The following is a 13,495-nucleotide window of genomic DNA, read 5'->3' as shown; positions in this document are numbered from 1 at the left end:
AACTGCACAGTTCTGCAGCACTTGAAATTCATGGTGCCTGATCTCAATGCACTGCACCTGGTATTATGGCCATATCAGCAAATAGTGCTGATGCACAACACACATCATTGGGGAAGATTTAACTGCTGTTTCACCAGATAAATTATTGAATCTCTATAGCCCTTTTCCTTCTGTTGGGAGTAAACTGTCCTGTGTCCATTATGAGACTTGAACACAAATCATTAATGCTTTTGTTTTAGGGACGCAGGTGGCGCTGTGGTCTAAACCACTGAGCCTCTTGGGCTTGCTGGTCGGAAGGTCTGTGGTTCGAATCCATTCGGCGAGGTGAGCTCCCATTGCTCTGTCCCAGCTTCTGCCAACCAAGCAGTTCAAAAGCACACCTGTGCAAGTAGATAGATAGATACTGCTGTGGCGGGAAGGTAAATGGCGTTTCCTTGTGCTCTGGCTTCCATCACAGTGTTCCATTGCAGCAGAAGATGTTTGCTCATGCTGTCCACATGACCCGGAAAGCTGTCTGTGGACAAACGCTGGCTCCCTCAGCCTGAAGTGAGATGAGCGCCACACCCCATAGTCACCTTTGACTGGACTTAACCTTACAGGGGTCCTTTACCTGTTTACCTTTTAATGCTTTTGTGTTCCTAGAGTAGCAAGTGGTAGCTGCCACGTGGTTTGGGCTGTCAAACACTGCAATGGTTTGGGTTTTGGTTGGTTTAGCTAATCCATAGATCTCAGGGTGGTTTACAACATAGCAACATTACTAGAAGCCACCACAGTCCAAATGAGAACTCTCCCCTCTATTTTACCAAAATAGGCACTTGTCAGCAGATCTCTCTAAGTTGTGGAACAGCTTTTGGGCCAAAATATAGGGGAAACCCCAAGAAAAGGCTCAACTGAGACAAATTCAGCAAAATCTCTATGAAAGGAATTAAGACTTTCATGCTTCCATGTTTTTCTAGCTGCAAGTGGGTGCTTAATCCACTGGATTGGGACTGTCACATTTAATGGATACGGTTCTAATTTAATTATTCTTTCATGGGTATTGTAATTCTTGTTTCTTAATTACGAAGACCATCGGGTCATAAAGTTTGATGACTTTTAACATTGTGTTGAGATAGGGCTTGGCTAAGACAAAGCTGATGATTTCTCAAGAAACCCATGAGACTATTGAAATGGCTAGACCTGTATAGCTACCTCCTTGGTTTTACCCTATAGAAGACAATAAAGAAATGGAAAAGTATTCTAAGACTGGGCAGATGGTAGCTTGATAATGTTGAACTGTAATTGCCTTTCTCTGTTAGGACCAATCCCTTTCTTAATAATTTTTGAAATTTTTGTCTTTTTCACTGACACAGTGCACTGAAGATGTCACTGAGCTTTCTCAAGCTCTCTTTCCTGGACAGCTCACGCCCATCCCACCCATATATCAGAATCATTTTGGAGTCTTTCCTATTTCCAATACTAGGCTTCTTCATCTAATTTTGGGGCTTCTGTTGCTTCTTCTCTTGCCATGCCAGAAGAGAGTGGGATTGATTCCCCTGAGCAAGATCTCCATTTGACTTCTAGTCAGCCAGCACCAATCTCAGGGCTTTCTAGCAGCTTTAAATATAGGTGCTGGCAAATCTAGGACTCCATGCAGCTACTCTGGAAAAATAATCCACACAAGTTAATCCAATTTTGTTTTTCTACTGGATTCGTCTGTAAGTATTAGCTACCGGGCGAAGTTCAAGGCTTTTGTTTTGGTGTATAAAGCCCCATTCAGCTTGAGATAAGGAGACCTGAAAAATTCTCTCATGCCATATATAACCAACTTCTTTGTGTGTTTTGTAATCCTCCTTTAAGTGGCTATAGAAGTCAAAGCCAAATTGTTCTGTTTTTGATAACTCCCTGATGAAGACTTTGTCAAAGCTTGTTTGGCCGATATTGTTACATGACTTATTAGTACTGGATTACTGAGGATTTATTAGTAGAGAGTTTATTACAATGGGTAGCATTAAACAAAAAAAAATTATCCCCAAATCTGTTCTAGAGGTTGGGAGAGTCCCCAAAATGGATTTAGGAGGTCAATGGGTGGTGGTGGGGGGACGTTTCATTGTGCAAGGAGAAATCCTTGCACTGATGGAACATTCAGCTTAGTGCTATACTGTATACAACCCAGTGATAATTTTAATAAATAACTTTGTATTTTATTCACATATATTTTCCTTAACATTTTTTTCTTAAGCGTTTCTTGCTCAGTTTGTTTGTTTGGTTAAAGAAAAAAATAGGTTACCTCCAATGACAGCTGAGTCACTCCTGACAGCATTGGTGAGTGGCTCTCTCTCATCTGCCTTCCCAAAGGGATCTGAAATTCATTAAGGATACAAGAATCATTTTTTATATGCAACGGGCTGGATTCAGCTAATGGGTCCCACTAGCAGAAGCCCAAGCAAGGCCTTCTCCTGGTCCAATGGGCTAAAAATATCCAGAATTTCTGGTGACACAGCAAATGACTAGACTAGCAACACCATAATTTCCTGCTCCTGAGTTTTAATATGTGAAGGTAACAAAGACAAATGTGCAACTTGCTGGAAGGAGAGAAAGGAAATACTGAAAGAGGTGCCATTAAAAAAAAAATACCCTAGTGTCAGCAAAATACATACAATTAGACTGCAAACTGATTAGAACACATTACAGTTCTTGGGACAAAACCCCAAGATTGACTTATGATTCATGCAAAGGATTACACTTTTAGACAATATGGTGTTTATAAAAATGTTCCTGCCAGTTTTTAGTGACATGTATTTGGATACATACCAGTTTCATAAAACTGAAGGCTGAATAACAGATAGTTGTAACTGTGTGTTGCCTTGTAATATAATGAATTCTGTTGGCTTAGCTAGGATTGTGACAGTTTGATTCTTTACTTGTGGCGGTGGAATTATTTGGTTATAAAATGTTGGATGTGTATCCTCTTCAGTATTATTGTATTAGAAGTTATGGAGTGGTGACACAAAATGGGAGCGGAGGCAGAGAATGATAGGTTTCTAGTGGGAATAGTCTTAATTTGACCACTTAGTGACCAGAAGTTAAAATCTGTCCATAGGGGGAAAGTATAGTGAGGGTCAAAATTCTGGGGTGTATCCCATCAACATAATTTTTTTTGCGTGCACCCCCACCCACCCCAAATCTGCTCCAGAGGATATGAGGAAACAGATTTGGGTGTGCACAGTAGGAGGAAGTTCCATTGGGCAAGTGTAAGATGCAACAAGTTACTTAGTGCTACACTAGATGCAATCCCTGGTCATTTCTTTTCCTCTTCATAACAATATGTTGTCTTCTTACTGCAAACAACATTAGCTTTCTATTTTCTACCTGTGAACTTTTTGCTAGACCAACAATGAGCAAAGGAGAAGTCTTGCAAATTGAGACAAGCTGTGTTTCGACACTTCTTCAAGCTGGGTTACTGTCATTCACCGCACCATTCACTGATCATCTGGGCATGAGGCGAGCCCCGTTGCAAAGGGACTTGAGGATGGGAAAGGATGAACTAGTTTCAACCCCAGCTCCATCCGTTCGTTATTGGTATCGCGACACATATGTTCTTAGACTATTGAGAGGGTTCAGCACAAAACACCAACTATTAAGTCTGTGAGAGGGGATGAGCCAACGGCACAGGTTCTTCCTCCAGAAAGAGCATTAAAAACATGGTTGTGCAAGATGAAATTACCTGAGTTAAAGAAGTTAAAACATACAAACTATGGGTTGTACATGAAGTTGTCCCCTTCATCCAAGCACTGTTGCACAACAGAGCTTCCCCTACTCTCTCCTCCTCATGTGCCCTTCAAATGTTAGCTCTTGCACTAATAGGACAACTTCACTGGATACAGTGGAACCTCTGTTTTCATACGTAATCCATTCCGGAAGTCCGTTTGACTTCCAAAACGTTCAAGAACTGAGGATCAAAGGGCTGTCAGCTAGTTCCATGGGGAAAAAATGAGAAATGTGGCTCGGAAGCCGTTCGACTTCCAAGGCGCATTTGAAAACAGAAGCATTCACTTCCAGGTTTTCAGTGTTCGGCAGCCGTGACGTGTGAAAACCAAGGTCTGGCTATATTTTGAGGTGCTTTAAACATTTATTCCTTTGAATTTTTTAATGCAGTTATCTATATGTATTGAAATATATGTTACTTTGAATCATTTTTATGTAGCTTGTTTAAAAAAGCAGTTGAGATGCTTGTGTTTAGAATTTCGGCTGACAAGCTTTAATATTTCTTGGGGTTATGATTCACTCAGTTAAAAATGAGATTAGGGAAGCACAAAGAGGTGTTTGCTGCTGAGAAGCAGATGGTAAGTAACAAAAGGCACTTCCCCAGTAGAGCCCAGGGAAATTCTGAAGTCAAGGAAATGAACAGTTTCACATAAGACTTTAGTAGAATGCTCTTCTTAAAATAGATATTACTTCCCAAGATGATTTTACCAAAGGTCACCATAAGGGACTGTATTCTATATTTCAAAGACTGCTCTAACACAAGTAGTAGGTACTTGACTTTAATGATGGAGAGGCTGGCTGAATGGGGTATGCTATTGACAAAGGGTTGTCACCAGCTGACTCAGAGTCAGCCATAGAAACCAGAATTAACTTGTCCACTGCTTTCAGTGGGTCCCCCTCTGAGTATATGTTAGTCAGCTTCATTCAACCTGTGTGTGTCAATGCCATCCTGCCGTTCCTCTCAAAGAAGCCCAGGGTGCGAAAATTGTCATTAATAAAATAATACAATGCAGTCAATCTATGCTGATTGCTGAATATCCACCACTGTCACCCCTTCTCCTATGCAAGGCAATAGAGATCTCTCCTCCCCCTCTTTCCCAGTGAGAAGGATGTGTATCCCCAATAGGCTGTGGTGGTGGACAGAAGGTCATGTCCACTAATGACCCTTGTGGTAACAGACTCCTTGTTGGAAAGGTGGCATTCACCGCCCTAATGTTTCCTGGGCATTTGTGCTCTTTCCCCACATTCCATTCCTCTATACAAGTCAACTGAGAGATCTCTTTCTCTCCCAGGGAGAAGAGGCTGCACCCCCCAAAATCTGTGATGGTGAGGAGAAGCCCACCCGCAGCAGTGACCCTTGGGGTAACAGGGTGCACACTGGGAAGTGTGAAATTTCCCCCAACCTAGTCTTTCCTAGGGATCCCTGCTCTACTTCACTCCCACCCCCTGATTACTATTGTACTCATCACAAAAGAGCAAAGTGTGTCCTTGGAGAACTACTGTAGCTATGGTTCTGACATTTGGTAGGCTTCATCCCCAAAGAAGGGGTGCCCATGCCTACAAACTGCATCCAATTTGGCAAAAAAATAAGAAACCTTTTACTTTTATAATTGATATATATCAAGCCTTTACACAGAAACCCCTATTGTAGTGATTTGGAAGCCAGCATTTTGTTTTGAAAAGATCTGCTTCAGTCCCAGATAATGAATCAAATTGGAAGACATAAGAGTGGTTCTGAAATAGACTGGGCTGCTGCCCAGTGCTGTGTTTACAAGTCAAATGTTGCGGCCAATGCACTTTCTCTCTCAGCTGTCATGTCAGCTGATATCTTATGGCCATATAATCTTAGCATTTTCTTTATCATCTATGATGTAAGCAAGCAAGAGCAGACTTGGGTGCTGTGTGAGAGACAGAGAAGAAGAGAGAGAATGAATGTTTTATTTACACAAGCCCAAAAAAGCACTCAGTGATGCTGCCAGTGCGTCCACGCAAGATATGCTTCCCAATAAGTCACAGCTGAAACAAGGCAATATGGACATTAAAAGCAGCACATAAAGAGGAACATATTCACCAAAGGGGAAGTGATTCATAATTTGTTTTCACTTTGCAGGGTGTGAATAACATTGCTTGTTTCCTGCTGAATGTCTCAGGTACAAGACACAATAAAATGGGGATCTGGTGCTAATGCAAATAGTGTTGAAATAAAAGAATCTAGGAAATATTATTAAATTGCTATTTCCAAAGTGTGGACAATTTGCATGCAAATCTATTATGCAGAGAGCCAAATAACAACCAATTGCTAGATGAATTGTGGTGTTTAGCTGTATTCTGTTCAGCTGGTTTTCTCATATATAATTTCAAATCTTGGTTGTTGTTTTTAGATCATTTGAAAAATTGCCAACCATGACATTAATTTTTGCAATATTTTCTGTATGACAGTGATCTAGGAGCAGCCATTTTCATTCCTCCATCTATGGTGATACAAATACTAGCTTCACAATGTGTTTTCCTTCCTAACATACAAAACACTTAAGATTCCCAGGGGGCTATTTAATGACTGCAGGCAAGAAATGAACTGCTGGGATCATCATCAACAAGTAATATGACTCTCTTTAAAACCAGAGAGGATAAGAGACAAGCAGAGAACAAAATGCACACCCACACATAACGCTATGTCTTGAATCAATGTGGCCACCAGTCTATGATCTTTCCACTCTTTCTCACCATTATTTTGCTAGGACCTGACGATACCTGAAATGCTTTTGGCTTTTTCAGTGGGTGTACCCAGGCTTTGAAAGCCACTCCCTAAGGCTTTTGACCAGCTTTGGTGACTGTTGTTGCTTTATGGATGGATGCTTTTTGGTTTTGATCATTGATCCAATATTGTACTGTTACTTTGTTAAGGCACCTTGAATGCCTAATTTGAGAAGGTGAGTGTGTGTGGTTAATCTCATAGAAATAAATAGTTAAAAAAACCTGCTGCACATTCAATTCTATTTCAGCTCTCGTGGCAATCTCTGCACTGTAATCCAGGCCCTTTCCAATATGAATACGCCCCATCAATTTCATTCTCCTCCATTTCTCAGGGTATATATTAGCAGTCATTTCTTACTGTTAAATTTTATTTTTACGCTTATAATTAAACTCCTGTTCTGCACATTGGCAGCATGAGAGATGATATTCATGTGTTCTGCAGAAGTGTCCAAAAAAACACAGCACATGTGTATTTATTTCTCTGCCACAAGGACCAGGAGCACAAGGGAATGGCTTACTGATTGGTCCTCAGGGCTACAGTCATACAAATAGTGAGAAGAGGTCATTGCTATCAGAGCTGCTAATATCACATAAGTAGTGGACCTGCATATGGAGGCAGCAATGATATCATTTTCTCCCTATTTCATTGGGAGAAGGCAAGTTGGGTGCAATTTCTGACCTTCCAGACAGTAACCCTCCTATCTCAGCTCTAGTAAAACAGTTCATGGACAAACCAACTGGGAATTCAGTGAAATGTTTCTGATTACACTTGCACATGTTCATGAAACCTGCAGAAATTTCATTTCCATTTCCTGATCTCAGCCAGTCACTTACAACAGTGTGAAGTTACCCTGCATGAATCCACTGGTAAGATATGAAGGACTTCAACTAGTATTAATCTAGTTGCATGCTTCAGATTTACTGAGCTGGATGATACTGAGGTCCCCTAGTCTCAACCGAGGGAAACTAATACTCCTTTCTTTCTTTTTGTTACACAGCTCAACATTTTCTAATTAAAAGTAGAACCATTAAACAGGCATGCTACTGAACAAACATCCTGAACAGTTTGTTGAACATACCTGATGAAGAGTATATCGTAGTTGCTGTATTTACATCGACTTCAACCAAAGATCTACAATTTGATTCGGACAAGGAACCGACGACTGTCACAGGTGCTATGCTGGGATGCCGTAAAGCAGCTTTCAGGGGAGCTATGTTGTTGTACTGGACAGATGACATGCATCCTATGAACCCAAAGGAGTTTGCTTTGGAGACTTCTGGATCTAGTCCCTGACTATCTGTAAAATGCAAAGAAAACTGAGGTTATTTTGCTTGCTTTTTGTATATAAAAGAAAAGAAAAAAGCATTTGAGATAAGTGAGTTTAACCACATCCAGTGCTATTTTTCTGGAAAAAGAGGTGTGTGAGTTTAGCATCAACTTCTCCCTTGTTCTCTGATAATGCCAATGGTACCCACCTGAGAGGTGCCAGAACTGAGCTGGCGAGTTCCAGCTGAAAAAAAGCACTGACCACATCTGCTATCATAAGGAGTTCTACTGTTTGATAGTCACCACTTCTGCTTAGAGAAATAGCACAGCTAGCCTTTCTCCTTCGTGGGGGTGGGATGTGCAAAACAATCAACATAAATGCATAATGTAAAACCTGGAATAGTGCTTCTAGTTCCCCAAATTAGGACGATATGAACATAATCAGTTGGAGAATCCTGAAGTTGTTTCATATGACCAAACGTCAGCAGTCTGGGATAGCCAATGAAGGGCCCTCCAGATGTTGTGGGGCTATCAGCCCCCAGAGTCAGTGCCTGCTCTAGATGTGTTTTCCGTGGCAACTGCTGACTCTGGAATGAAGGAATGGGTTTTTACATAACCTATCCTTGATGTCTCTGATAACGGCTATACATTCCCCCTGCTGATTCACGGCTATGCTCCTGCTTGTGCTCTTATGGCTGTCCCCATTATTTAAGACAGGATGTAAGTGAAAAAGGAAACCTTCACTCTTGAAAGATCTGGAAAAGGGAAATGCACTTTAAAAACCAAGCTGTAAAGCTCAAAATGGGCCATGCTATTTTTCAAAATAAAACTAGTCTTCTGCAGCACCTCTAGACTATTTTTTCTCTCATTTCTCTTGGGGAGCCAATCTCTTGTTCACCACTCTTACAGCACTATCCTATGCATGTTTACTCTGAAACACAAAATCAAAGAAATCTCTTGGAGGTGGTGACTGTGTAAGATGACTTATAGATGCAAGAGAGCATTGACACTTGCAAAGTGCAGTGCTCCAATAATGAAGGTGCCACCTTGGATGAAGATGATGTTATTATCACTGGGACTCCAAAGCCACTGACCTTTTCTTTTGCAATAACCCATTCCAGGATATTTAATAACCATAAGTTTTCAGGGGGCTAAAGTTTTACATATTAATTCAAATTCAGCACCTCTGGCTCCATGGTGCCCTATAAGAGAATACCAATGGCAAAGAGGTGAAAATGCCACTGCCTAAGATGTCATGTTCATTTGCTGCTACAGCCTGGGGGTGTGCGAAGCATTAATCATTCACACCCCATTCTTATTAATCACTCACAAACTCACTGACCTCACTGCCCTTATGCAATCACAGAACATTGCAGCTGTAGGCTGGACCACTGGAGGGAGAAAGCCCAGGCAGAATCTGCTTTCTAAAGACACACACAAAAAGTATCTTAAAGACCAACAGATTTATTGTGGCACCAGCTTTTTATTGTGCTTATTTTTATAATGTTATGTTACTATAAATCTGTTTGTTTTTAATGTGGCATACGACTCTTCGAGAGTTTGTTGCAACAAGCTAGCATTGCTGAAGTTTTTGAAGGATTTTGAAGGAAGAGTGACTAGTGGGGTGCCACAGGGTTCTGTCTTGGACCCGGTCTTATTCAACATCTTTATCAACGACTTGGATGATGGACTCAAGGGCATCCTGATCAAATTTGCAGATGACACCAAACTGGGAGGGGTGGCTAACACCCCAGAGGACAGGATCACACTTCAAAACGACCTCGACAGATTAGAGAACTGGGCAAAAACAAACAAGATGAATTTTAACAGGGAGAAATGTAAAGTATTGCACCTGGACAAAAAAAATGAGAGGCACAAATACAAGATGGGTGACACCTGGCTTGAGAGCAGTACATGTGAAAAGGATCTAGGAGTCTTGGTTGACCACAAACTTGACATGAGCCAACAGTGTGACGCGGCAGCTAAAAAAGCCAATGCAATTCTGGGCTGCATCAATAGGAGTATAGCATCTAGATCAAGGGAAGTAATAGTGCCACTGTATTCTGCTCTGGTCAGACCTCACCTGGAGTACTGTGTCCAGTTCTGGGCACCACAGTTCAAGAAGGACACTGACAAACTGGAACGTGTCCAGAGGAGGGCAACCAAAATGGTCAAAGGCCTGGAAATGGTGCCTTATGAGGAACGGCTAAGGGAGCTGGGCATGTTTAGCCTGGAGAAGAGGAGGTTAATGATAGCCATGTTCAAATATATAAAAGGATGTCACATAGAGGAGGGAGAAAGGTTGTTTTCTGCTGCTCCAGAGAAGTGGACACGGAGCAATGGATCCAAACTACAAGAAAGAAGATTCCACCTAAACATTAGGAAGAACTTCCTGACAGTAAGAGCTGTTCGACAGTGGAATTTGCTGCCAAGGAGTGTGGTAGAGTCTCCTTCTTTGGAGGTCTTTAAGCAGAGGCTTGACAGCCATATGTCAGGAGTGCTCTGATGGTGTTTCCTGCTTGGCAGGGGGTTGGACTCGGTGGCCCTTGTGGTCTCTCAGCTCTATGATTCTATGATTCTATCTCTTTTGGTGGCCCTTCCTTATCAGAATGTTACTACATATGTCTCTAAACAGATTTAAACAGAATGTTTCTTTAGATAAGCCATTTTTAAAAGTATACTAAGGGCTACTTACCACATCGTAGGCAAACATTAAAGCTCAGGAGCATGAATACAGGAAATGTGTGTGTTGTTTAGACTGATAATGGGCATGGCAACACATAGCTAAAGGTAAAGGTAAAGGATGGTTAAGTCCAGTCAAAGGTGACTCTGGGGTTACGGCACTCATCTTGCTTTCAGGCCGAGGGAGCCGGTGTTTGTCCACAGACAGCTTTCTGGGTCATGTGGCCAGCATGACTAAGCCACTTCTGGCACAACAGAACACTGTGATGGAAACCAGACTGCACATTTACCTTCCCACTACAGTGCTACCTATTTATCTACTTGCACTGGCATGCTTTCGAACTGCTAGGTAGGCAGGAGCTGGGACAGAGCAATGGGAGCTCACCCCGTTGTGCAGATTCAAACCGCCGACCTTCTGATTGGCAAGCCCAAGAGGCCCAGTGATTTAGACCACAGCGCCACTTGCATACCCTTGCCTGAACATGACCCACACTCAGGAGCACTGCCAGGAGCCTTAACCATCTAGTCACTTCACATTCTCCCCAAGCCTTTTGTAGAAAGTTTGAGCATTGACTGAAATCAGACCAGAAGCACTTTCCATAATTCCTTATTGGGAAAGCTGTATGCCTAGCAGAATGAAGCTCCAGTGCAAACAGTAGGCTTGGTATGCCCACCCAATACAAATTAATAATATAATAGCTAGACTTCATACTGTCCTTTCCAACTGGTGACTGCAGATCACTGCCTGGCTCACTCACAAATTAGAAGAGAGAGGCATAGTAATTAGCAATGAATTTCTGCACTGGAGCACACAAGCCAGGCAGACAATCAGCCTCAGGCATACTTGTTTCCGAGCACAGCCACTAAACATAAAATTGGGTCCTTGGGGCTCTGTGGGAAGTGAGTCTGCAATTAGAAGGCACACTGGCCATATCCTCAGCACCGCTGTGGGGAGCAAAAATACAAATGGTTCTGAGTTTGTTCCTCATTCTTTAAAGGTGGGTGAAGACTAGGGCTGGGCAAATTGCTCACTTTTGGTTTCTCTCGATTTCTCATTGTTTCAGTCTTGACTTCAGACTTCCACATTGCTGCATTAGCATGCAACTTAAAAACAAAAAGTCCTCGTGAAAATTTATCCCAATACACATATTTTTTGCAAGCAATTTTCCCCAGTTCATTTTTTCTCTTTGTTATTTTCACCAATATCTTTATGCACATTTTACCATAGTAAATGCAATTTTGTACAAGCTACATGGCTGGAGGACAGCACTGCAAAATCTGAAGACGTGCAAATTTTGAAGGATGGCTATGTTTCAGAATATGTGAATTAATGTTCACCTTTAAATGTGAACCAAATTTCTCCCTCATCACTAAGTCAGTGCAGCATGTTTCTATGAAAACTGATTCCAGTCATATGTGAATGAGGCACAATTATGTACACATGTGTGCATTAAACCTGCACAGAGATAAGATGCTTCTCATAAGAGGGAAAAAGACTCAGAGTCATCAGCTTTCCTGGAAAGTGCTGCAATGGAGCCACAGCTACAAAATGACCATCTAAGAATCACAAAACTGACAGCTCATGAGGAGATTTGCTTTGCCTATCTAGTTTTAGCACTTCCCCTTTTTAGTGTGAAATCGTATACCGGTACCTCTGAATGTACTTAGGTTTCAAGATGCCGGTTTTCCTTGTTAAACGGTACACAAAAGCCACACATTCCTTGTGGCCTTTTAAACTGTGGGTGGGGGTACTGTTTTTATTTGTTACTATGTTATGTATTTTTGAGCTTTTATACTGTAAACCACCCTGTGACACTCAAATTAAGGGTGGTATAGAAATTTAATAAATAAATGAAATTAAACAAATCACTCTCAAGTCAATCCCTTTCAACTCTACAATTCAATGATTCTATGAAACCAGCATAAGATTTCAATGTTAGGGTGTTTCTGTACCCTTAAAAAGGCAAGTTGATGTGTGTGTGTGTGGGAGAATAGGCATACAATAAGTTGGTGCTAGCATCGTATCCGTTGGTGCCTCCGAAGCAGAAGCAGTTAGTGGTCTTTCCTGCCCTCACTAAGAAACCATATTTCTCTGGGCAAAATCAAAATGGTCTTCCGCTCTCAGGCATAATCACTTGTCTCCCCCAAAAGAAGGTGTGAGTCACATTCCAGATATAGCTGGCAGTTAGCTTAATAAGTCGTTGATGAAGATCAGGCTACACCAAAGTTACTGAAATTAACTGAAATTAGCAGCCCTTTGAACAGTAAAGTAACATGCCCCGAGTATAGTATTTGGGCTTTTATCACACGTCACCATCACTTCACAAAAACTCTTGACAAGTTTCTGCTGAGTATAATGCGCACATGCGAACACTCATTTTTGCCCACACATTTCTTGAACATCCTGGGAGAATGGGTGTTTTAAAGTCTAAAGAAGACAGTGCTATGAAGAGGGAACTTGAAAATTTTTGTTCAAACTCAAAAGTCATCCATGCGACCCTTGCAAAGCAAAGTGTCACAACATGACCGCTCCCATTTTATTTTCATTTTGTTTTTTTAATCACCATGTGGAATACTGTAATAAGAAAAGACTTGATGGATGCAACATAATGGGGAGCTGTAGATGCCAAACAAAGGAATACAAGATTCTTTTGATAGCAGACAGCTGCAGTCAATTGAGAGAGCAACTTTTCAGGCTAAAAATAAAGCTGCAAGAGAGAATCTCAAGGGGGAAGAGGGCGGAGACTTTGTAACCTTCCATTTCGACAATGTTCCCTAAAGAGATCCTATAGATGCTCTCTGGAGAGTAACACAAGACACAGCAATTAAGTAATATTACTGTGCAAACTCTATTTCTGAAAATAGTAGCAATCTCCAGAGGTGGATGTAGAATGTTTTTCTCTCAACGTTAAGTGACTTTCCCCCCACTCAGCTCATGCCGAGATCCATGTAGGTTTGTGCTATGGAGAATGAACTTTGCCAGGAAGCTGGCTATGGTCTCGCTTGTCATGTTCTCTGAGCAAACCAGGACTGGTAAGCCAGGAA

The 13,495-nt window shown here is 41.6% G+C and overlaps 1 protein-coding gene and 1 long non-coding RNA gene across 3 annotated transcripts in view; both read right to left on the bottom strand.

The window, feature by feature from the left end:
* The window catches only part of LOC310673250, a 611,626-nt gene that overhangs the window by 12,680 nt on the left and 585,451 nt on the right, over positions 1-13,495 (bottom strand). The gene's annotated exons all lie outside the window — the stretch shown is intronic.
* CNTNAP5 (contactin associated protein family member 5) overlaps positions 1-13,495 on the bottom strand; it is a 298,496-nt gene that overhangs the window by 12,680 nt on the left and 272,321 nt on the right. For both annotated transcript variants that reach the window (XR_014508745.1, XM_083430378.1), the window contains exons 22-23: positions 7,581-7,799; positions 2,270-2,341 (exon numbers count right to left, since the gene is read on the bottom strand). Coding sequence is in view for 1 of the 2 variants with exons in the window: in XM_083430378.1 (XP_083286504.1) it covers positions 2,270-2,341; positions 7,581-7,799 (291 nt within the window). In the remaining variant the exon portion in view is untranslated. The remainder of the gene's footprint in view (positions 1-2,269; positions 2,342-7,580; positions 7,800-13,495) is intronic.

This window comes from Podarcis tiliguerta (assembly GCF_965153285.1).
Source record: "Podarcis tiliguerta genome assembly, chromosome: 1".
In the NCBI taxonomy this organism is placed as follows: domain Eukaryota; kingdom Metazoa; phylum Chordata; class Lepidosauria; order Squamata; family Lacertidae; genus Podarcis; species Podarcis tiliguerta.
Note: the sequence above shows the minus strand (reverse complement) of the source record. Positions and strands in the feature narration are given on the sequence as shown.